The sequence below is a fragment of the Ostrea edulis genome, chromosome 1, assembly GCF_947568905.1.
Source record: "Ostrea edulis chromosome 1, xbOstEdul1.1, whole genome shotgun sequence".
Classification (NCBI taxonomy): Eukaryota; Metazoa; Mollusca; class Bivalvia; order Ostreida; family Ostreidae; genus Ostrea; species Ostrea edulis.
The window spans coordinates 15312416-15338041 of record NC_079164.1 but is presented as its reverse complement, the minus strand read 5'-3'; the positions used below and the strand labels follow the sequence as shown (position 1 = coordinate 15338041).

The following is a 25626-nucleotide window of genomic DNA, read 5'->3' as shown; positions in this document are numbered from 1 at the left end:
CTGTTGACTGTCAACCTATACCGGTACATTCTTATTCAATAATTTATTTACATGTACTCCAACATTTTGGTGTTTTTTTTCCCCATTCTCTATTTCATATGATACATGTGTTATTGAATTGCTGATATACATTAGATATGAGGAGGAATGCTGTCAGAATAGTTGCACTTACTGAGACATGCATATCCTAAAGCACTCCCTTGATATCCTTTGTAGATCATAAATAGCTTTCCTGATGTAAGGGAGATAATTCAAATTACTCATCAACTTTGCCTCACCTACAATTTAGACTATTTAGTATTTCTTACATGTATATGTTTTGCATATTGTTTCTATATTGACGTATAACCTTTCTTGTCCTCGTGTATGTTTACAAATCAGGCTCATTTTTTGTATCTATGTTATGTCCCCCAGTGGGACCATGATTGCAAATAAATATATTCTATTCTCTCTCTCTCTCTCTCTCTCTCTCTCTCTCTCTCCAGTCTTCAATTCTTTGATTTTTATATGTATGAAATTCTGTGATATTTTATTTTCCCACTGAATAGAATGAAATGAAATATAACGCAAAAGGTTCGCTTTATTCGCGAAAGTTTCTCAATGTTTTTTAGGTGGTTTTTTCAGCAAAGAAAAATTGAGCCCTTATCCAATCGGGTTCGGACTGTACTGCGTCACGTGATTATACGTTCAATTCACGCAAGACGCCATGACGGAAAAAAGATGTTTGCCGACAAAATAAAGCACGTGCTGAATACGTAAATCCATCGACAGTTGCAAAGTAGAAAGGTACTAACAAATCCATTTCAATTCAATCCTTGCACTTAGCATGCTGACCATGTGAATCACAAGGATCAAAAATAACTTGGAAGTTCTGTACTTTCGAAAAAAAAAAAGTTGCATTGCCATTGTTAATCGTAAACCTTATGAAACAAAACAAAACCTATTGTATTTGGCGTTATCGTTTGTTAATGGTTCAGTTCAGTTCTGAAAGACCTGTAAAATCCATACAAATTTCAAATTTAATATATATTTATCCAAATATTGGAGGGCGAAATGTTGTGATAATCATATAATAGCATCGGAAAGTGTAAACATTTGTATGAATTTACAGCTTCTCATGGTACGAATTCTAAAAGGTGAGAATATAATTGCTTACTTTAAACAACCAAACATTTCAATAAATCAAGAATCAGCATCTTCAGACTCCAGGTAGTGCATATTCCTAGTTCTCCAAATCCTGGGGTAGGTTTGAGCTATTCTCTTTAGAGAAGTCGAGAGGCATAGCCTTCATCGACTTCTCTTCGCAAGCATTCATGTTTTGATTCTGGAAAACGTGCAAATGCCGGAATCTGTGAAACTCTATTTACTTTCTCTTAACTGGTCCCCTATTTTGACAACTCCCAAGACCAGTTAACGTAAACCCGGGACAGGAGACATGTTGAAAATGGATTAAAAGCAAGTAAGTGTTGATTTCCTTGTGACGGTTTTGTGCATTACTGCTAAATGTTTGAAAATAAGTTGTCTATTGCGCAAATCCAGGCACATCTGAGTCGAAACGTCGGTCGAAGCATAAACCGTCACCGACTCCGGCATTTACACGTTTTCCAGAATCAAAATATGAATGCTTGCGAAGAGAAGTCGATGAAGGCTATGCCTCTTGACTTCTCTAAAGAGAATAGGTTTGAACCAATTATAAGTAATGCAGATCTATTGGAATCACAGTCCAGGGAGATAGGGCTGGGGTCAAAATTTTACATGAGATTGACAGGGAATATGTATATTTAAGAATCTCAAGAAATACTGGCCATTATTAGTTATTAGGTTGGGAACACCTCCCCTATAGTGAGATCTTCTTGCTAAAACGTGACTATCCCTCTTTAGCGAGAAGTAAACATTACCATAAACAGGTGTTTTGGTGTCTTTTTTGAAAATAATGGCAAACTCTGTGCAATGCTGGACAAGTGCGACACACACTCAATATGATTTGAAATGTATAGAATTGACAACAGTCAAGAAATTTCGTATCTGACAACATTGATGCATAAGAGGGTAGGAGTCTGAAATTCAATGCACATTATGAGTGTTTTTGTTTTGATTTATATATTTGCAGAAGTATCAAACATTTTAGCACTTTTTCTTCTTTTCACGTGAAACGTAAAAAGATTTACTCCACGGGTGTTTTTCTCGATTGTACGGAATACATTTACTCTTGCTAGAGAGGGATAATCGCATTTTCATGAGAATATCTAGTTGATGGGGAAGTGTTCCCAACCTGGTTATATTAATATATGCAAACATTCCAATGTAGTGCAGATTCATATTTAATCAGATTATGGTGGGGCTATAATAGGGATTCAAAGTTGTTCATAAGAAATAGATGTATGAAGTTTGAAAAAAAAATATTAATGAAAAGTAACAGACCTTACAAAATCAGTTTGATGTATTCGAACATTCCCAGGTTGTATGGATTCAAATTACGGACCACAGGTTTAGGGCGTGGCTAGAACCAGGGATAAAATTTTGTATGATACTTGGAAATAGGGGAAATCTTTTCCAACAAGGCCATGTTAGTAATTATTTTTAATTTAAAAATTTAGCCTATATTGTTCAATTCCAATTAATGCTTATTGATTCATATTAAGTCATCAGTTTTATTTTAAAATAGCAGCAACATATTATTGAAAAATCAAATTGAATAAATAAATTCATTAAGTTTCACCCATTCATCAGTTAATGTCACCCAGTGTTAAATTCATTTTTAAGAGGGCATTTGATAAAAACCACATAATTGTTTACCTTAAACTTACATTGCAGTGTATTTAGCAATGGCAATAATGTTTTTATATTATTTGACTTTGTAGTAGTTTAGTACAGCAGCATGGCTTATCCGTACCTGATTGGGCCAGGAGGCCAGCCTTTCATCATACAACAGGTGCCCCTGATTCAACAGCAGGTTTCTGTGATTCCTCAACAACAGGTGCTTCCTCAGCAGACCCAGCCTGTGCCCCCTAAAGTCCCAGATTACATGTCTGAGGAAAAGTTACAGGAGAAAGGTAAAAATGAGGAAGAATCCAAATTCTACACAAAATGTGTGTATGTTTTGTTACTTTATCTTGTACTTCCATTTTGCTCTCTTGACAACCTTTTTGATTGAATATCTAGTAGAATGTGTTGTAATTTGTGCCTAGAACCATTGATTATTTATTATCTGTATACTCCTGATTACTTACATTTCATGTCAAGATTTCTAATTATATTCCTCAGCACGGAAATGGCAGCAGTTGCAGTCCAAGCGATACAGTGAGAAGAGAAAGTTTGGTTTTGTTGATGCTCAGAAAGAGGAAATGCCACCAGAGCATGTCAGGAAAATCATCCGTGACCATGGCGATATGACAAACAGGAAGTTCAGACATGATAAACGAGTGTATCTTGGGTATGCAGTCTTGAATTCCTAGTTGTTTATGAATATGAATTTGATACAGCCATTTTCTTTATCTCCCTAAACGTAATGAATTATAAGATTAAAAAATTTAAATACAGACTCAAAAAACATCTGCACGATGCCATTGTAGCCCTTTGGGCCTTTGATTTTATGTTTTTATTTTATTTTTTGTTTGTTTGTTGTTGTTTTTTGTATTACAACTTTTTTAAAATTTTAATTGTATATAAGTATTAGAGCATTTCACATTCAGAGCACTGAAGTACATGCCTCATGCTGTCCTAAAGCTGATGGAGAATATGCCTATGCCCTGGGAACAGATCCGAGATGTTAAAGTTCTGTATCACGTCACAGGTGCCATTACATTTGTCAATGAGATTCCATGGGTTATAGAACCAGTCTATATTGCCCAGTGGGGGTAAGTAACCAGCTTATAAATATATATGTATATATATATATATATATATATATATATATATATATATATATATATAATAAATAGTATTTATGGAGATTGGGTCCTTGTAGTGATGCTGTTTTTGTTTCCCATCATAGGGAAAATATTGCACATTATATCAACATTTAAGGTTGTGTAGTAGAAAAATCATTATGGAGTTTTGTTTTACAGTACAATGTGGATTATGATGAGGAGAGAGAAACGTGATCGTCGCCACTTTAAGCGGATGAGGTTTCCACCATTTGATGACGAAGAGCCGCCTTTAGATTATGCAGACAATATTTTGGATGTGGAACCACTAGAGGCAATTCAGATGGAATTGGATGTGGAGGAAGACAAGCCAGTCATGGAGTGGTTCTACGACCACAAACCACTCACTGACTCCAAGTAAGTAATTGATACCAGCAAGTACTTCTAGAACTACCAAACGCGTGTATACCAAGTTTAGTTATTATGGCTTCAAGTACTTTAATGTGAAGTTTATATTAGGTGTGCATTGTAATCATTGAGTGAGAGCATCTCGTAATAAGGTGATACATGTATGTGCATGTATTGAAGTAATAAAATGAAGAAAACATGCAAATATATTGCAGGAAATTTAAAAAAAAATTATTTTCTGTTTCAGACATGTAAATGGAACTACATACAGGAAGTGGAACCTGTCCCTGCCAATCATGTCTGTTCTGTATCGTCTTGGCAACCAGTTGCTGACCGACTTGGTAGATGAGAATTATTTCTATCTGTTTGACCTGAAGTCCTTCTTCACAGCTAAGGCTCTGAACATGGCTATACCTGGGGGACCCAAGTTTGAACCTCTTGTAAAGGACAAGGAGTTGCAGTGAGTGACCTAGTTATTCATCTGTTAGTGATCTTGTTAGTTGTGACCACTATTCTGGATATTTATCAAGTTTGAACCTCTTGTAAAGGACAAGGAGTTGCAGTGAGTGACCTAGTTATTCATCTGTTAGTGATCTTGTTAGTTGTGACCACTATTCTGGATATTTATCATGTGATATAATCTATTGCTTTTGTGTTGCATTACTTATAACAACACATGTTGACATTGGGGAAATAACAAAATGTTGATGTCAGAAAAATAACAACACGTGTTGTCCAGTTGCAGTATCTTGGTGGTAAGGTGCTAGCTTCACAGCCAGGTCAAAGTTCAATTTTTGAACCTGGTGCTGTGTCAAACGAAACACACTTGGCATAGGTAGTGACTGTTCTTTCAAGCACCCAACATTTAAAGTAAAAGGCTTGGGTCTTTTAGGTATGACCTAAAAAGAAACCCAGAGATAAAGTGTCATGTTAGGCATTGGTGTGATAAAAGACCCTCGCTGTGGTGACCATGAGCACCATGCATAGGTCAAACTTCACTTACGTAACATAGTATATGAGTGAAAAATTATGGAAAGGGGCGTAAATTTTATAAAGGAAAAACAACACTTGTTGACATCAAGGAAATAAGAGAAGTTGACATCAGGGAATCAGCAGCAAATTTTGACGTCAGAGAATGTAGTAATCCATGTTGGTATCATGTAAACAACAAGTAGTACTGACATCAGGGAAATGTATATATTGTGTATTGACACCGGGAAATGTATATATCATGTATTGACACCGGGAAATGTATATACAACATGTGTTGACATCATGCGGTGTAACCAGTGGTAATGAATAACATTCAAATTGTCATAATGCAGGGAAACGCACATATAGTAAACACGTATTTCACAAGTTCACACTTATTGAGAGGAAAATAATAATATAAATTATTTTCGCTGGCCCTGGAGGTTTGAAACACACATATAATGAACATACATGTACATTTAACAAGTTCACATTTATTGTGAAGTGATGTATATTGAGAGGAAAATAATAGTAAAAATTATTTCCGCTGGCCCTGGATGTTTGCTGTAAACAGAATTCATGTACACGTCGACAAGAAATTAAAAGATTTTTTTTTTAATGCAATATTCTTCTTTCAGAGATGAAGATTGGAATGAATTTAATGACATCAACAAGATCATTATTCGTCAGCCAATCAGGACGGAGTATCGCATTGCATTCCCATATTTATACAACAGTCTCCCATACCAGGTTCACCTGTCATGGTGAGTATAGTGTACACTCGAGCTCATGGTTTGTGGGTGTACTACTTTGATTACTCATAATATTTCTTTAATTAGCATTAGCAGAATTCATGAAATCTAAATATTGCCAAACATTTGAATCATTTTACCAAGCAACTGAATGAAATGTGCTGTCACTGTCAGTCTGAAGGAAATGTGCTGTCACTGTCAATCTGAAGGAGTTTTTGGCAGACCTAGGACTGACAGTTTTCTAAAGCTCTGTTGTGCACGACTAGCGAGTGGTTATCTACATTTTTGTAGCAATGTTCATGTACAGCAACAGCTAAATATATTTCACAGTGGGCAGAATGTAGGAAAACTACTTTTGATTTACAAGGAATTATGACATAATACACGTGTAAAGAGCTATTGTCGTGGATGTTTCGAGGGGTACTTAGTGATGCCAATGATTATTTATTATAACAATTAATTGTTGAATAAAAGAGAATTGTTGATTAGATGAAGTACACAGATATTGGAGATGGAGTTTTGTTTTTGTAGGTATCACACCCCGAATGTTGTGTACATCAAAACAGAGGATCCTGACCTTCCTGCGTTCTACTTTGACCCTCTGATTAACCCCATATCACACCGACATGTAACCAAGGTAACAGTTCTGTCTGAGATGATTCATATTGTGTTTGTTACAATATACATGAGGTCTGTTACCTATAAGCAGGTCTATACGAGATCAGAATACACGAAACAGTGACATATCTGTTCATTAATCTGATGTCTGACTTTGTAGAGTTCTGAGCCTCTCCCAGATGATGATGAGGACTTTGAGTTGCCGGATTATGTCCAGCCGTTCCTACATGACACACCTCTGTACTCTGACAACACGGCCAACGGAATCTCCCTCTTGTTCGCCCCACGGCCGTTTAATCTCCGGTCTGGGCGATGCAGGAGAGCAGTGGATGTTCCACTTGTAAAATCATGGTAAGCTTTGTTCAATAAATTGGGTACAGAATTCAGACTGCTGCTTTTCCAGGATATCTATACATAAAGTAAAGCTGTAGTGCAATTTATTTAAAGCACGCTTTACTTTGACTTAGAATTTCCTTTTTGTTATCGCTCATTACTGTTGCCTTCCCTGTCAGGTATAGAGAGCACTGCCCAGCAGGCATGCCCGTTAAAGTCCGGGTGTCGTATCAGAAACTTCTCAAATACTTTGTCCTGAACGCCCTGAAGCATCGGCCACCAAAAGCTCAGAAGAAACGGTGAGGCATAACAATGTTACATGTTGTGTTTACTTTATCTGGAAGATTTCGTTACATGTCTATCTTCAATGCAGTAGTTCCTACATGTAGAGTATTTGATTTACAGATACCTGTTTAAGTCATTCAAGGCCACCAAGTTTTTCCAAATCACCCAGCTGGATTGGGTGGAGGTTGGACTACAGGTCTGTCGTCAAGGTTACAACATGCTCAACCTCCTGATTCACCGCAAGAATCTCAACTATCTTCATCTGGACTACAACTTTAACCTGAAGCCAGTCAAGACACTGACCACCAAGGTACTGCTAAACCAAAAAATCTCAACTTTCAATGTCAATTCAATTTCAACTGACAATTTCATCTTAGTTTCAACCAGCAATCTCAATTACTGTCAATAAGTTAAACCTAGTCACTCCAGTGTAGAATTTAAAGCTTATTGTTACTTTGTGTCAATTTTAAACCTGAAACTGGCCACTGACGGGGTAAATCTAGAGATGTTAAACTTTCAAGTAATTGAGGACTCTCTAATGTTTAAGATACGTGATTTACAAATTATACAGTGTCAACATGCTTAGTGACAAACTTCTCATGCTGTATGCATTGAGAATCACTGATGATGAATTTATGTGACGGGCGGACTGAGTTTAATGCTGAGTGTCACAGAATCTGATCGGAATGCTTGACACTTTAAAAATGGAGGTCTATGAATCTGATAGGAACACGACAGTTTCACATTTGCTACATTTCAGGGCTTAACAGTAACAGTTTTTCTTACTTATTCATCATGAAAATGATCTTGTATTGAGATTTCTTTGTAATTTCTGCTTTTTCAGAAGATTTGAAAGTAATATGACTTAAAAAATATGTATAGGACTTTGATTATGTTATGGCCTTGGTGTTTGAAAAAGGGAATCGGTTTATCTTTTCTTAAGGTCTGTGTTGTTTGAAGACATGATGCATGGTCCTCACTGATTTCTCGGAACTTTCTACTTTTACTTTCAAAGTATTAATCAAACCAATTTCATGGATGGTTCTATGTGCTTTTCACCCTGTGCTCAATTCAGAACCTCATAGAAATTTCACCCATCTTCAGTTTGTTTTATTTTGAGAGATAGTCATTGCTATGTCATATGCATGTAAGCTTCGCTGCATGTTAATCATCCATTACCGATACTTTAACATGGGTGTCACACCACACCTACAAAACAAAAGATATATATCCTTGGTGCCAGTAGAATGTCGAAATAATAACTTATTTGATAGTTGAATCTGAACTGAACGCTTACTGTTTAATATTTAAACCTGAAACTGGTCACTTCTAGTGTCTGGAATCTGAGGCTGGTCACTTCTAGTGTCTGGAATCTGAGGTTGGTCACTTCTAGTGTCTGGAATCTGAGGTTGGTCACTTCTAGTGTCTGGAATCTGAGGCTGGTCACTTCTAGTGTCTGGAATCTGAGGCTGGTCACTTCTAGTGTCTGGAATCTGAGGCTGGTCACTTCTAGTGTCTGGAATCTGAGGTTGGTCACTTCTAGTGTCTGGAATCTGAGGTTGGTCACTTCTAGTGTCTGGAATCTGAGGCTGGTCACTTCTAGTGTCTGGAATCTGAGGCTGGTCACTTCTAGTGTCTGGAATCTGAGGCTGGTCACTTCTAGTGTCTGGAACTGAGGCTGGTCACTTGCAGTGTGAAATTTAAACTCTAAGCTGTTCACCTTTAGTGTTACTCACAAACTTTCGAAACTAGTCAAACTTTAACCCAAGGGAAATCTATTGCAGTGCCCATCTAGACAGTTTTTACTTGAGAGTTGTTGAGAATCACTGTTTTAAGGTATTCCATGTATAATGAAAGGATAATGAACAATTTTGAAGAATTTAGATCAACATAAATGTTTATTGTTAAATAATGATGAAAGTGAAGCAGATGAAATTCACATGACTGGTAAATGATTAGAAGCTGACCTTTTTGCACTTAAGACTTTTTGGAAGAGTTGCCTGCCCTTTGTAAAAATAAGAAAAATCTAATTTTCTGAAAATGTGTGTGGTCAATGATTAATTTTATTTCATATTTTCATTAAGAGAAAGTGTGTGTAACTTTCTACCAAGAGATTTTTGTGAAAATATAATTTCTTTTTAAAATATTGTAATAAAACATGTTTTTCCCATATACTTCAATGTTAAATTCTAGGTGAAATAAATCAAGCAGTAAACAAAATTTTGAAAATTCCTATGGTGGATTATTTCTATTTGATGAACCCTTCAAAATGATACCATGATTACAAAACTTCGACCATCCATTTATTAGATATGAAATATGGTCATTATACATTGAATACCTTAAGGTCCATGTATTTCTGTACAAATCATATCATGGCAACAGGCCTGGGGTCAATTACTTTAAAATGTAATGCATTAGATTACAATTACATTGGAATTTTCACCATTACAATTACCATTACTTTCATTCATATAAGTAATTAATTAAATTACAATTACTTTGCTAAAGTAATGACTTACATTACACATTACAATGAAGAAGAAAAATGCAAAGAAAATGTATGAACACAATTTATTTCTAAGAAATATGTCTTTATTTTAAAGAATATATTTTTAATATATCATGTTTTAAAAATTATTAATCACTTTCATTGAAAAGAAAAACTTAGATTATTTCATGAAGTAAGAAATGATATGTAATTCAAATGCAATTGAAAAGTAATGATCATTACTGTCATTTCTATGAAAGTAATGCATTACATTACAATTATTTGTGATTAAAAAATGGGTGCATTACACATTACACCCCATTACTTTAAAAAAAAATGTAATTATTACAATGCATTACCATTACCCCAGGTCTGAATGGCAATATACTTAGTTAAATTTTATAGCATAAAGGCAACCATATTTCATGTTACATTTATCATTAATTCGTTTTAAATCGATCAGTTGGTAGACAAACTAATCAGATGCCGTGTTGATGATGAATTTATGTGACGGGCGGACTGAATCTCATGCTGATTGTCACAGAATCTGATATCGGTAATACATGTCACTTTAGATATGGCAATCTGTTTCCCTGAACAAAAAGATATTGAAAGCATACCATGTAAAAAGAAGTAGTCCATTTTTCAATCCAATTCTTGTTAAAGACATAGCAGATTGGGAGAGAAAGTTCTAGATCAAAAGGTCATTGATCAAGGTCACAAACGTTTGATTGTATAGAGCACAATTTAATTTTTTTACCTAGATGCTACAAATATTACATGAGGAGAGAAAAGGCTGGCAATTGTTTCTGGGTCAAAAGGTCATAAGTCAAGGTTACAGTCAATGAATGGATGTGATAGAAATCTTTTGATTTTTCAGTCACAAGCTACAATTCAGGGTTTCTACATAAGCAATTTTTTGGTCGCGTGTGTCACTCATGTGACCTATTGCAATTGGTCTGCGTCCTTCATCATGCATCAGGCATTAACAATATGCAATTTCTGAGATCAGACTCTTTTGTGATGGAGGTACATTCAGTATTCTGTTGAAGGCTTTATTGGGTACAAGATGGTGTTGTGTCAGTATGAATACTTCTGGGAGCATTTGTCACTGTGTATTAAGAACACATTTTATGCTTCTGCTGATTTATTAGAACTTGGCTTATATTTGCTGAAGAGGAAATATTGATAGATTTCATAGCCCTTTTGGATGTGATAGTTTTAACATGGGCAATGTGCATTGAGAATCGTTGATGATGAATTTATGTGACGGGCGGACTGAGTTTAATGCTGATTGTCACAGAATCTGATCGGAATGCTTGTCACTTAATAAATGAAGGTCTATGAATCTGATAGGAACACGACGGTTTCACATTTACTACATTTCAGGGCTTAACAGTAACAGTTTTTCTTACTTATTCATCATGAAAATGATCTTGTATTGAGATTTCCGTGTAATTTCTGCTTTTTCAGAAGATTTGAAAGTAATATGACTTAAAAAATATGTATAGGACTTTGATTATGTTATGGCCTTGGTGTTTGAAAAAAGGGAATCAGTTGATCTTTTCTTAAGGTCTGTGTTGTTTGAAGACATGATGCATGGTCCTCACTGATTTCTCGGAACTTTCTACTTTCACTTTCAAAGTATTAATCAAACCAATTTCATGGATGGTTCTATGTGCTTTTCACCTTGTGCTCAATTCAGAACCTCATAAAAATTTCACCCATCTTCAGTTTGTTTTATTTTGAGAGATAGTTATTGCCATGTCATACAAGCTTCGTTGCATGTTAATCATCCATTACTGATACTTTAACATGGGTGTCACACCACACCTACAAAACAAAAGATATATATCCTTGGTGCCAGTAGAATGTCGAAATAATAACTTATTTGATAGTTGAATCTGAACTGAACACTTGCTGTTTAATATTTATACCACCCAAACGAAGCTCAGGGGGTATATAGGAATCACTCTGTCTGTGCAGATTCGTGTCCAGGCCATAACTTCTTTGTTCTTTGACATAGGCATACCATATTTGACACATGAGTGTATCACCATGAAACAATGTGTCATGTACCTTCATGACCTCCATATGACCTTGACCTCAAGGTCAAAATTAAAGGTTTTTACAATGGATTCGTGTCAGGGCCATGACTTCTTTGTTCTTTGACATTGGCATACCATATTTGACACATGAGTGTATCACCATGAGACGATGTGTCGGGTACCTTCATGACCTCTATATGACCTTGAACTTTGACCTCAAGGTCAAAATTGATTATAGGGTTTTGACATAGTCATACCATAAGACATGGGTGTATCACCATGAGACTATGTGTCATGTACATTCATGACCTCTTTGATCTCAACGTCAAAATTATAGGTTTATGCCATGGATTTGTGTTTGGACTATATCTTCCATTTTCTTCTACAAAGGCATACCATATTTTTACACTCAGGAAAGAGGTAATTTATACCTATTAACAACACCCTTTGGGAGATTGGGGTAAGCGGGGGCTATTCTTAGTGAGCATTGCTCACAGTACCTCTTGTTAAACCTGAAACTGGTCACTTCTAGTGTCTGGAATCTGAGGCTGGTCACTTCTAGTGTCTGGAACTGAGGCTGGTACTTGCAGTGTGAAATTTAAACTCTAAGCTGTTCACCTTTAGTGTTACTCACAAACTTTCAAAACTAGTCAAACTTTAACCCAAGGGAAATCTATTGCAGTGCCCATCTAGACAGTTTTTACTTGAGAGTTGTTGAGAATCACTGTTTTAAGGTCTGTGTATTTCTGTACAAATCATATAATGGCAGTATACTTAGTTAAATTTTACAGCTTATGGGCAACCATATTTTATGTTACATTTATCACTAATTTGTTTTAAATCGATCAGTTGGTAGACAAACTAATTAGATGCCGTGTTGATGATGAATTTATGTGACGGGCGGACTGAATCTAATGCTGATTGTCACAGAATCTGATATCGGTAATGCATGTCACTTTAGATATGGCAATCTGTCTCCCTGAACAAAAAGATATTGAAAGCATACTTCGTAAAAAGAAGTAGTCCATTTTTCAATCCAATTCTTGTTAAAGACATAGCAGATAGGGAGAGAAAGGTCATTGATCAAGGTCACAAACATTTGATTGTATAGAGCACAATTTAAATTTTTTACCTAGATGCTACAAATATTACATGAGGAGAGAAAAGGCTGGCAATTGTTTCTGGGTCAAAAGGTCATAAGTCAAGGTTACAGTCAATGAATGGATATGATAGAAATCTTTTGATTTTTCAGTCACATGCTACAATTCAGGGTTTCTTCATAAGTAGTTTTTTGGTCGCGTGCGTCACTCATGTGACCTATTGCAATTAGTCTGCGTCCTTCATCATGCGTCATGCATTAACAGTATGCAATTTTTGAGATTTAGACTTTTGTGATGGAGGTACATTCAGTATTCTGTTGAAGGCTTTAATGGGGAGGTACGTTAAGTATTCTGTTGAAGGCTTTAGTGGATACAAGATGGTGTTGTGTCAGTATGAATACTTCTGGGAGCATTTGTCACTGTGTATTAAGAACATATTTTATGCTTCTGCTTATTTATTAGAACTTGGCTTATATTTGTTGAATAGGAAATAATGATAGATTTCATAGCCCTTTTGGATGTGATAGTTTTAACATGGGCAATGTGCATTGAGAATCACTAATGATGAATTTATGTGACGGGCGGACTGAGTCTAATGCTGATTGTCACAGAATCTGATCGGTAATGCCTAATTATCTAATCAGTTTTTAGCTCACCTGAGCTGAAAGCTCAAGTGAGCTTTTCTGATCGCCTGTTGTCCGTAGTCTGTCTGTCCGTCTGTTTGTAAACTTTTTATATTTTTGGCTTCTTCTCCAGAACCACTGGGCAAATTTCAACCAATCTTGGCAAAAAACATCCTTGGGTAAAGGGACTTTCAAAGTTTGTTCAAATGAAGAGCCGTGTTCCCTTCAAAGGGGAGATAATCACAAAAATAGGGTGGGTGATTTAAAAAATTTCCCCAAGAACCACTGGGCCCGAAGAGCTGAAGTTTACGTGAAAGCTTCCCGACATAGTGTAGATTCAAGTTTGTTAAAATAATGCCCCCTGGGAGTAGAATGGGGCCACAATAGGAGATCAAAGTTTTTCATGCAAATATATAGGGAAAATCTTCCTCTTAAGAATCACCTGGCCATAAAAGTGTACATTTACATGAAAGCTTCCTGACATAGTGTGGATTCAAGTTTGTAAAATCATGGACCCCGGGGGGTAAGTTGGGTCCCAATAGGGATCAAAGTTTTACATGGGTATATGTAGGGAAATTCTTTAAATATGGGCCAAGGTGACTCAGGTGAGCAATGTCGCCCATGGGCCTCTTGTTAGTATGGTACTCTTTGAATGTTTCCATGTTGCAAGGGGATTATACACTTGACAGTCAGTGCCTATGTTAAAATAATGGTTTACTTGAAAAATCATACCATCAAATAGAATATTTTATTGTGAGTCTCAATAGCCTCGATTGTTGCACAATGGAAAGAGGCTCTTTAAAATCACAAACCTTTTCACTTTAAATTTGTTGTCATTGTCAGGAGAGGAAGAAGTCTCGATTTGGTAATGCCTTCCATCTTTGTCGGGAGATTCTGCGACTGACCAAACTAACCGTAGACAGCCATGTCCAGTACCGACTGGGGAATGTGGATGCCTTCCAGGTACTGACTTAAAGCTGAACAGTCATTTACTTTCGAAGTTAATTTAAAGTGATTGTAAACTAGCAAATTACAATTCAATCAATACTATCTTGTCCTTTCAATAATCGTACCATGAGAAAATCATGGGAAAAAAGTGTAATAAAAGAAAATCGGACTCTAAATTTTAGATTTAAACTTGAATATACATGTATTTCAATTCATAAAACAAAGTTCTGAGAGATTCTGAACTTGACTCACTTATAGAATTCAATACGTGTTTTGATACTTGAATTTACAGCTTGTGGGCAGAATTTTTTCTGTGTTTTGATACTTGTATCTACAGCTTACGGAGAGAATTCTTTACATTTTTTTTATATTTGTATTTACAGCTTGCGGACAGAATGCTGTAAATTTATTGATATTTGTATTTACAGCTTGCGGACAGAATACAGTGCATAATTTGATATTTGTATTTACAGCTTGCGGATGGAATTCAGTACGTGTTTGCCCATGTGGGACAACTGACGGGGATGTACAGATACAAGTACAAGCTAATGAGACAGATTCGGATGTGTAAAGATCTCAAGCATGTCATCTACTACAGGTTTAACACAGTAAGTCTTCATTTGATGAGTTTAGGGCTGAAAGATCCGGATGTGTAAAGGTCTCAAAATCCAGATGTGTAAAGATCTCAAAGATCTGGATGTGTAAAGGTCTCAAAGATCCGGATGTGTAAAGGTCTCAAAATCCAGATGTGTAAAGGTCTCAAAGATCTGGATGTGTAAAGGTCTCAAACATCCAGATGGTAAAGATTTCAAAGATCCAGATATGTAGAGATCTTAAACACATCATCAATTACAGGTTTAATCATAATGTTGTGAGTCTTGTAGAGACAGTGGTGTACAGTAGTCATGAAGGAAGCATGCTTATAAAAATTGTGATTAAAGAAAACTGGGACACTCCTGCAATATGTAACTACAATGTAGTTTGTTACATGTTTACTGTACTGTCCTGTTTAATTCTGTTACGTTTCCATGCTTCATCTGTTGTTTGATTTTACAGGGCCCAGTCGGTAAGGGGCCAGGGTGTGGCATTTGGGCCCCAGGCTGGAGGGTGTGGCTATTCTTCATGAGAGGGATCACTCCCCTGCTGGAGCGCTGGCTGGGGAACCTGCTCTCCCGACAGTTTGAGGGACGACACTCAAAGGGCGTGGCGAAAACAGTTACCAAACAGAGAGTGGAGAGTCACTTTGATCTGGAGCTGAGAGCTGCGGTAAGGTGGAAGAAAGTGCTCAGAATACTCCTTTTTGTGTCTTACAACATTTCCTATTAATCATTCACATTTTCTAGAGCTATGGAAAATTTATTGGAAATTTTGAGATTTAATTGCAAATTCTGTGGACTGTTGAAAAGGCTGACCTGCGCAGAAGGCTTTTCAGATACAATTTGTCCATTATCTGTCATCATCATCATCATTAACTTGTCACTAACTAACTTCTCTTAAACTGCTGGGTTACTTTCAACCAAACTTGGTACAAAGCATCCTTAAGTGAAGGAAATCTTAAGTTTGTACAAATGTAGAGCTAAAATTTGTTCTTAAAGTAGATATGGGAATCATAATGAATTGAATGTCCCATTTTAAAAATCTTCTCCAGAAATACTGCCAATTTTAACCAAAGAAGACAAAACATCATAAGGCAAGGGTTTTCAAGCTTTTTTGAATAAAGAGTCATGTCCTTTACAAGAGGAGACGATTATGAAATAGTGAAAGAGGTGTGTGGAATTAGTTTATAGATAAAAGTCTTCTCTTTAGCCACAAAATCAAAAATCGCTTAAATTTAGGCAGAGGCATTATCATGTCACTAAGTGTAGATTTAAGTTTGTGTAGATGTAAATGGTAATCCCTGGTTTTAGAATGGGGCTACGAATGGGGATAAAACTTTCATACGAATAAGTTGTGAAATCACTTCTAAAAATCTTCTCTGGAGTAGCAAGACAATTACCTTGTGCTTGCATTGATGCATCTTTTATGAAAGTTTGAACTATATAAGAGTTAATTGTTTGCTGAAAATGGAGCATTTGCTGCACCACCTAGTCAGGTGAGGATTGTAAGGGTATCTCTGCAGAGACTTTACTCCTGATTACCTTGTTATGATTAGGGAAGTAAAAATAATTCATTGGAAAAACTTTCAAGTGTATTCAATGGTCTCCCATCCCAATGTCAGGGTTGAGCAGAAATGTGTAATAATATAATCACTAATTAAAACATTTCTATTACTAGGTACAATAGAATACTTGTATGTGCAGAATTATCTTTCAGAGAGTTAATGAATTTGGATTGATGGTGGAAAGTTTATAAAAATTTATTGTTTTAAGGTGATGCATGACATTTTGGACATGATGCCAGAGGGAATCAAACAGAACAAGGCCAGGACGATCCTACAGCACCTTAGTGAGGCTTGGAGGTGCTGGAAGGCTAACATTCCGTGGAAGGTACCAGGTCTGCCCATCCCCATAGAGAACATGATCCTCCGCTATGTCAAAGCCAAGGCTGACTGGTGGACTAACACCGCACACTACAACAGAGAGAGGATCAGAAGGGGGGCAACAGTAAGTAGTGCAATATTCCTAAAGATGGACGGGGGGTACAGGTCCGCAGGGAGAGGGGGCACTGTATATAAACCAACAGTAATGGTACACAGAACTGAGAAAGGTAACAAAACTACACTGAAGAGAAGGGGGCACAGCAGGTATATCAAGTGAACACCCAAATAAAGGGAGGTTCTACCCTGCAGGGAATTTTTTAAATTTACCCACTCATTGTAAGAGAGATGGGATATCTTATGAAGGTCACCTTAAAGAAGGTGCAGACAATAATAAAGCTTCCCCCCCCCCCCCCCTCCCCACACACACACACCACAAATATGTAAGGACCTAATAATCATTTGGAATAGATTGATTTTGAATTTTTGGTGAATATGGGATTAAACTAGGGCATTGATGTCCCTAGTTTTCTTATCCCGTTGTCAGATTGGTAGAATTTATGTTTTCATCTACCAGTTCTCTAGAAGGAATTTATGCTGGTCTATAGAATCAATATTCTGAGACATGCATAGGAATTTATGCTGGTCTATAGAATCAATATTCTGAGACATGCAGGTATATTATTTCCCATTCTCTTTTATAAATATGGAGGTGAAAAGAATATTTCAATTTGTTTCAGGTGGACAAAACAGTCTGCAAAAAGAACTTGGGTCGTTTAACACGTCTCTATCTGAAGGCCGAGCAGGAACGACAACATAATTATCTGAAGGTCAGTGGATTTTAAGAAGTATAAATTATTATCTGGAGATGTTTGACAATAACTAGAAGGTATTGGTAATTAAAGGAAGATCATTACCGGTAGGTATTAGACATGATGTATTTGTATTAAATCATTGATTGATAACCACTTTTCATTGTGACAGGATGGACCATACATCACAGCTGAGGAGGCTGTGGCCATTTACACCACCACCGTCCACTGGCTGGAGAGTCGTCGATTCTCCCCTATCCCATTCCCCCCACTGTCTTACAAACACGACACCAAGCTGCTGATCCTGGCTCTGGAGAGACTCAAGGAGGCTTACAGGTAGTTATACTGTTAGACTCTAAGAGTATGTGCTTTATCAAGGAGAACAAAATTTCAATCCATACTCTTTTCTGTAGGAGAGTTTGCTATGGTTTAATGTGATCTGTGTTTGTCGTGATAAAGTGTACTTGAACATGTGATTGATCTGTTGTATATTGTATCAACCAATCGGCTGTTGTTTGTTTTAGCGTGAAGAGTCGATTGAACCAGTCACAGAGGGAGGAATTAGGACTGATAGAACAGGCGTACGACAATCCTCACGAAGCTCTGTCTCGTATCAAACGTCACTTGCTGACTCAACGAGCCTTCAAGGAGGTGGGTTGTAGACGCTGATAGTGTAAAGTGAAAATTGTTACTTGATGATTCCGCAAGCTTTCAAGGTGTGAATAATAAGATATAACTAATAGGGGTGGAATCTATCAGCTAGTTATGGAGAGGATGAATATTTTTTTTTTTTTAGATTGCATTCCATTTTAATTTTGTCACAATTGATTTCTCTGTAGGTTGGGATCGAATTTATGGATTTATACAGTCACTTGATACCTGTGTACGATGTGGAACCACTGGAGAAAATCACTGATGCCTACCTGGACCAGTATCTATGGTATGAAGCAGACAAACGGAGATTGTTCCCCCCTTGGATCAAACCAGCAGACTCAGAGCCACCCCCTGTACTGGTGTACAAGTGGTGTCAAGGTTGGTACTTGTATTTGAATTAAAGGACAAAGTCTCATGAAAAAGGTGTGATTTTTTATTTAAATTCAAAGTAAAAGGATGTCTTTTTTAAATCATGCAGTATGGATAAGCTCATCATTTTTTTTAAAACAGGTATAAACAATCTCCAAGATGTCTGGGAAACAGGAGAGGGTGAATGTAATGTAATGATGGAGACCAAGTACGAAAAAATGTACGAGAAAATCGATCTGACATTACTTAACAGACTGCTCCGCCTGATTGTGGATCACAACATTGCTGATTACATGACGGCCAAAAACAATGTGGTCATTAACTATAAGGTTAGTACAGATAGTAATCTATGATATTTTTTTTTTAAAAACCTTAGCATACAGTATTGGGCACACGAGTTTATGTACATGTATAATAGAACAGTTATCCATAAACAATGTCTTTTTGAATAGGAGATAGAAACTTGATATTCTACTGATAGAAAACAAAATAAGCAATACAAGTTTGTTCATTACAGCTTTTATTTCACAGTCTGTATTGATGAGACTGTTAAATGATTTATTTTTAGGACATGAATCATACAAACTCATACGGAATCATCCGAGGCCTGCAGTTTGCCTCCTTCATTGTCCAGTACTACGGCTTGGTTCTGGACTTATTGGTTCTCGGTTTACACCGGGCCAGTGAAATGGCTGGACCACCTCAGATGCCTAATGATTTCCTGACCTTCCAGGTAATACCACTGTATCTTACCCACATTCATGTAACTCCTGAGTGATATTTGAAACTTTAAAGAAGGTTTATTTCATCGGACAAATTACATGGTATTGAGGCGTATGGCAGGAATGCAATATTAAGTCTCGCGATCGAGAAGTTTGTTTGTGTCCGTATGTCAATCATTCATAATGTACAATATTCTCAGGTAGACTGCCTGAAGCACTATAAGAGTAATTTAAATACATGTGATAAAGCAATATATACTGAGATGATCATTGCACTCAACAGTAGCAGCTTGCAAATTATAAGATTTCCATGTACTCGACTCGCACTGAATCCTCTGAAATATATGTGTGTTATGGAATCCTTTAAATGAGATAGGTATGATGAAGCAATTGAAAATAATTATTTTCACCACATACAAATCAGCAGATTATACTGAAAACTTGCATCCATGGAATATTGACGTCATAGTCTATGTCTACCATATCTCCCTGTAAAATGTGGGAGATTGTTACAATGTCCTGTGTGATTTTATTAACTTTGTGTTGACAGGATGTGGAGACGGAGTCAGCCCACCCAATTCGTCTGTACTCGAGATATGTAGACAGGATCCACATCTTCTTCAGGTGAAACACCGAGAAATTATTTATATCTGTGCAAATCAAAAACTGAATGTATCTGTGGATGTGAATTGACATTGAGAAATTATATGTAATGTCAGGCACTGAGAAATTACCTGTCTCTGTAGGTTTATATGTCGGATGTAAATGTCAGTTAAAGTAGTGTATTGTCACACAAAAATACATCGCAGTATAGGGTAAATTTTGTTTTATATGATTTACATGAAATATAGAAATGTTTCCTTTGCATTTGACAGATTCTCTGCAGATGAAGCTCGGGACTTGATCCAGCGATATCTAACAGAACATCCAGATCCAAACAATGAAAACATTGTCGGGTACAACAACAAGAAATGCTGGCCACGGGACTCTAGAATGAGGCTGATGAAGCACGATGTCAATCTGTGAGTCAGCAGTGCCAAATAAATCCATTCAGATTTTTAGATCTTTGAAACATGTCTAATCCAACATGCATAGGGAAACAAATTTTGTTCCATACAAAATAGGTTCCAAGAACATAGAAAAAGAGAATTGGGAATGAAACTTAGGGTTGGAATACACAGTATGGTGGATTAAACGGGTGTCGGAATAGGCATTTTATACTGTATGATGTATTTAGTACCTTTATGTAATTGTTAGGCTTGCATGTTGACCCGGGTACCCCTTGTAAGTTTTGAAGTGTTTCGTAATGGTTATAGTTAATGCTACTTTCTCATGAAACTAATCAAACGTGTGAAAAATTGAGGTTGTGTTGTTGTATTAAAGTCATCTTTTGTCGTTCCAGAGGTCGGGCTGTGTTCTGGGACATTAAGAACCGTCTCCCCCGGTCAGTGACGTCCATTCTCTGGGAGGAAAGCTTTGTCTCCGTATACAGTAAAGACAATCCCAACCTTCTCTTTAACATGTGTGGCTTTGAGTGTCGCATTCTTCCAAAGTGCCGCACGACTCACGAGGAGTTCACACACAAAGATGGCGTGTGGAATCTGCAAAATGAGGTTAGATACTGCATCTCACATGAAAATGGTTGAATGTGAAGAACTAGAGGTCATTGATACCTTAACAGAATGTAGAGATCATGTCATACATTAATAGTTGATGGAGTATTGGTCATGTGTGACAATACTCCTTGTACAATTGTTTTATGCCCCCCCCCCCCCCCCCCCTATAAATTACAAACACGGTGACGTGAAAGCCAACAAGATACCAATCATGATATGATTAAAACTCCCCTTAATCTCTCTGAAACTTGAATTCTAGATAGCTCAGCTATTGCTAGGACATTACCATAATGAATATCTGCCCACACTAATTGTTTGTCATTCTTCTACAGGTGACTAAGGAGAGAACTGCCCAGTGTTTCCTGAGAGTGGACGATGAATCGATGTCCAGATTCCACAACCGTGTACGACAGATTCTGATGGCGTCAGGATCCACAACTTTCACCAAGGTATGATGGTACATTGGAAGAAATTCATTAACGTAGGACCTTAACATCAAAACGATGGAATCTGAAACAATCACAAAAGAAATACTTAGATAGATTTTAAAAGAATGATTGCTGAGGTTGATGTAGGCATTAGATGCTAGTATGTGAAATTAGTCCAGTTTATATTCATTATTTCTGCTGCAGATTGTTAACAAGTGGAACACGGCTCTGATTGGTCTGATGACCTACTTCCGAGAGGCGGTGGTCAACACTCAGGAGTTACTGGACTTGTTAGTGAAATGTGAGAACAAAATTCAGACACGTATTAAAATTGGACTGAACTCTAAGATGCCCAGTCGGTTTCCGCCTGTGGTGTTTTACACCCCTAAGGAGTTGGGTGGTCTGGGAATGTTGTCGATGGGGCACGTTTTGATCCCCCAGTCAGATCTCCGCTGGTCCAAACAGACAGACGTAGGAATCACACATTTTAGATCGGGAATGAGTCACGACGAAGATCAACTCATTCCTAACTTGTACAGGTCAGTATTTATTGGAATTTATAACGGAGAATCTGTTAGATTGTGTTTAGATCTTTCTTGGTATGTTTTTAATTGTCTTAGTACTCAATATGAAACTCTGCCCAGGTCATTCACTGTTATAACGAAGTATCATTGTGATAAGTGTAATATTGTGTTTGACAGTAGTTGAGTGTTATTAAGTAGCTCAGTAAAAAATAAATAGATGTTTATTCGGTATATATACACTGTACTTGCAAATATCATTACATACCAAGGATAAACTATGAAAGCTCGAAAGCTTATTTCCAATAGAGTCCTTTGATGCATGGATGTTGGTGCTAGGGGGTCATTGTAAATGTACTTTGTATTTGATTCTTGCCATTTAGTTGAGTTATTTCTTGAACAGATACATCATGCCTTGGGAGAGCGAATTTATTGATTCACAGAGAGTGTGGGCAGAGTATGCTCTGAAACGACAGGAAGCCAACGCCCAGAATAGGTAAGTGTTGCATCATCTCTGGAAGAGAATTTTTGCCAGGAAGACCAATGGTTTTAGGATACTATGTTTGCCATGTGATCATTTTCAGAAACTTGATGATTATAAAAGACTTATATGACACTGTTTTCATGTGATTGTTGGAGACTTGTATATGACACTGTTTGTCATGTGATTGTAGGAGACTTGTATATGACACTGTTTATCATGTGATTGTAGGAGACTTGTATTTGACACTGTTTGTCGTGTGATTGTAGGAGACTTGTATTTGACGCTGTTTATCATGTGATTGTTAGGAGACTTGTATTTGACGCTGTTTATCATGTGATTGTTGGAGAATTGTATTTGACGCTGTTTATCATGTGATTGTAGAAGACTTGTATTTGACACTGTTTGTCATGTGATTGTAGGAGACTTGTATATGACGCTGTTTATCATGTGATTGTTAGGAGACTTGTATTTGACGCTGTTTATCATGTGATTGTTGGAGAATTGTATTTGACGCTGTTTGTCATGTGATTGTAGGAGACTTGTATATGACGCTGTTTATCATGTGATTGTAGGAGACTTGTATTTGACGCTGTTTATCATGTGATTGTTAGGAGACTTGTATTTGACGCTGTTTATCATGTGATTGTAGAAGACTTGTATATGACACTGTTTGTCATGTGATTGTAGGAGACTTGTATTTGACGCTGTTTGTCATGTGATTGTAGGAGACTTGTATTTGACGCTGTTTATCATGTGATTGTTGGAGAATTGTATTTGACGCTGTTTATCATGTGATTGTAGAAGACTTGTATTTGACACTGTTTATCATGTGATTGTTGGAGAATTGTATTTGACGCTGTTTGTCATGTGATTGTAGAAGACTTGTATTTGACACTGTTTGTCATGTGATTGTTGGAGACTTGTATATGACACTGTTTGTCATGTGATTGTAGGAGACTTGTATTTGACGCTGTTTATCATGTGATTGTAGGAGACTTGTATATGACACTGTTTGTCATGTGATTGTAGGAGACTTGTATTTGACGCTGTTTATCATGTGATTGTTAGGAGACTTGTATTTGACGCTGTTTATCATGTGATTGTTGGAGACTTGTATTTGACGCTGTTTATCATGTGATTGTTAGGAGACTTGTATTTGACGCTGTTTATCATGTGATTGTAGAAGACTTGTATTTGACACTGTTTGTCGTGATTGTAGGAGACTTGTATATGACACTGTTTGTCGTGTGATTGTAGGAGACTTGTATTTGACACTGTTTGTCATGTGATTGTTGGAAACTTGTATTTGACGCTGTTTATCATGTGATTGTAGAAGACTTGTATTTGACACTGTTTGTCGTGTGATTGTAGGAGACTTGTATATGACACTGTTTATCATGTGATTGTAGGAGACTTGTATTTGACACTGTTTATCATGTGATTGTAGGAGACTTGTATTTGACACTGTTTATCATGTGATTGTAGGAGACTTGTATTTAACGCTGTTTGTCATGTGATTGTAGGAGACTTACCCTGGAAGATCTAGAAGACAGTTGGGACCGAGGTGTCCCCAGAATTAACACATTGTTCCAGAAGGACAGACACACTCTGGCGTATGACAAGGGATGGAGAGTCCGGACAGAATTCAAGGCATTCCAGGTAAGTGTGGATGGAGAGTCCGGACAGAATTCAAGGCATTCCAGGTAAGTGTGGATGGAGAGTCCGGACAGAATTCAAGGCATTCCAGGTAAGTGTGGTTAGACTCAATGGAATAGCACATCCAGATTAAACATGACAGATGTGGCTAACAGTGAATAACAAATCTGGGATGCAACTTCTCGTGTTCAGTGAGAGAAATCTAGGAGGATATTAAGGAGTTGATGCAGGGACTTGGTCATTTCTGAAGAGTTGAGGAAATGTTCTATGCAAATTGAAAATGAATATATATTTCCAAGTGTTCTAAATTAATATTACAGGTGTTCTAAATCAGTATTGCAGGTGTTCTAAATTAATATTGTGGGTGTTCTAAATTAATATTGCAGGTGTTCTAAATTAATATTACAGGTGCTCTATATTAATATTGCAGGTGCTGAAACAGAACCCGTTTTGGTGGACTCATCAGAGACATGATGGAAAGTTGTGGAATCTCAACAATTATAGGACAGACATGATCCAAGCTCTTGGGGGTGTGGAGGGCATCCTGGAGCACACTTTATTTAAAGGGACGTACTTCCCTACTTGGGAGGGTCTGTTCTGGTGAGTAACACTGCTACTGTTCACAAGGTCTCTTGACACCAGTAACACAGAATTCTTATATTTGTTAAACTGGATTGATTTTTATCGCGCAGTCACTGGTTTTAGTTTTGTTGATGCATAAATTTGAGGATCTCTCAATTCCTTGATCTTGAATAAAAACTGTTCTCTGTAAATCGTTTGATATTGTGATCATGGTTAACTATGAAATAACAAAAACTAGTGTTCAACTAATAATGATGAAAACACAGTATTTTAAGAAGTAATCCTTTGTTATATCTGTGTCATTGATGTAACCATGTGTAATGCTGTGCATCTTGATCATTAATGTTGTGTTATTCTGTATTGCAGGGAAAGAGCCAGTGGTTTTGAGGAGTCAATGAAGTACAAGAAACTGACCAATGCCCAGCGGTCTGGTCTGAATCAGATCCCGAACCGTCGCTTTACCTTGTGGTGGTCACCAACCATCAACAGAGCCAATGTAAGTCAGCAGAGTGTGGTTATGAAAAATCTGCATTTGTTAGTGTGGCTAATAATGTTGTGAGCGTGGCTAATAGTGTTGTGAGCATGGCTAATAGTGTTGTGAGTGTGGCTAATAGTGTTGTGCATGTGGCTAATTCAGTGTTGTGAGCATGGCTAATAGTGTTGTGAGCGTGGCTAATTCAGTGTTGTGAGCGTGGCAAATAGTGTTGTGAGTGTGGCTAATAGTGTTGTGAGTGTGGCTAATAGTGTTGTGAGTGTGGCTAATAGTGTTGTGAGTGTGGCTAATTCAGTGTAGTGAGCATGGCTAATAGTGTTGTGAGTGTGACTAATAGTGTTGTGTGGCTAATAGTGTTGTGTGGCTAAT

At 37.0% G+C, this 25626-nt stretch overlaps 1 protein-coding gene across 1 annotated transcript in view; it reads left to right on the top strand.

Moving 5' to 3' along the window:
- Positions 1 to 655: 655 nt before the first annotated feature.
- The window catches only part of LOC125660401 (pre-mRNA-processing-splicing factor 8), a 33359-nt gene continuing 8388 nt past the window's right edge, over positions 656 to 25626 (top strand). Inside the window, exons 1-30 of the mRNA XM_056152791.1 lie at positions 656 to 786; positions 2862 to 3053; positions 3265 to 3433; positions 3693 to 3857; positions 4068 to 4283; positions 4522 to 4734; positions 5885 to 6010; positions 6530 to 6635; positions 6777 to 6967; positions 7129 to 7248; positions 7355 to 7544; positions 14340 to 14459; positions 14918 to 15052; positions 15501 to 15710; positions 16814 to 17047; positions 17661 to 17750; positions 17905 to 18068; positions 18257 to 18383; positions 18572 to 18764; positions 18897 to 19084; positions 19324 to 19488; positions 20028 to 20101; positions 20353 to 20499; positions 20880 to 21090; positions 21426 to 21542; positions 21726 to 22060; positions 22446 to 22538; positions 24050 to 24185; positions 24613 to 24782; positions 25131 to 25260. Of these exons, the coding sequence (XP_056008766.1) occupies positions 2879 to 3053; positions 3265 to 3433; positions 3693 to 3857; positions 4068 to 4283; positions 4522 to 4734; positions 5885 to 6010; positions 6530 to 6635; positions 6777 to 6967; positions 7129 to 7248; positions 7355 to 7544; positions 14340 to 14459; positions 14918 to 15052; positions 15501 to 15710; positions 16814 to 17047; positions 17661 to 17750; positions 17905 to 18068; positions 18257 to 18383; positions 18572 to 18764; positions 18897 to 19084; positions 19324 to 19488; positions 20028 to 20101; positions 20353 to 20499; positions 20880 to 21090; positions 21426 to 21542; positions 21726 to 22060; positions 22446 to 22538; positions 24050 to 24185; positions 24613 to 24782; positions 25131 to 25260 (4710 nt within the window). The 5' untranslated portion in view covers positions 656 to 786; positions 2862 to 2878. The remainder of the gene's footprint in view (positions 787 to 2861; positions 3054 to 3264; positions 3434 to 3692; positions 3858 to 4067; positions 4284 to 4521; positions 4735 to 5884; positions 6011 to 6529; positions 6636 to 6776; positions 6968 to 7128; positions 7249 to 7354; positions 7545 to 14339; positions 14460 to 14917; positions 15053 to 15500; positions 15711 to 16813; positions 17048 to 17660; positions 17751 to 17904; positions 18069 to 18256; positions 18384 to 18571; positions 18765 to 18896; positions 19085 to 19323; positions 19489 to 20027; positions 20102 to 20352; positions 20500 to 20879; positions 21091 to 21425; positions 21543 to 21725; positions 22061 to 22445; positions 22539 to 24049; positions 24186 to 24612; positions 24783 to 25130; positions 25261 to 25626) is intronic.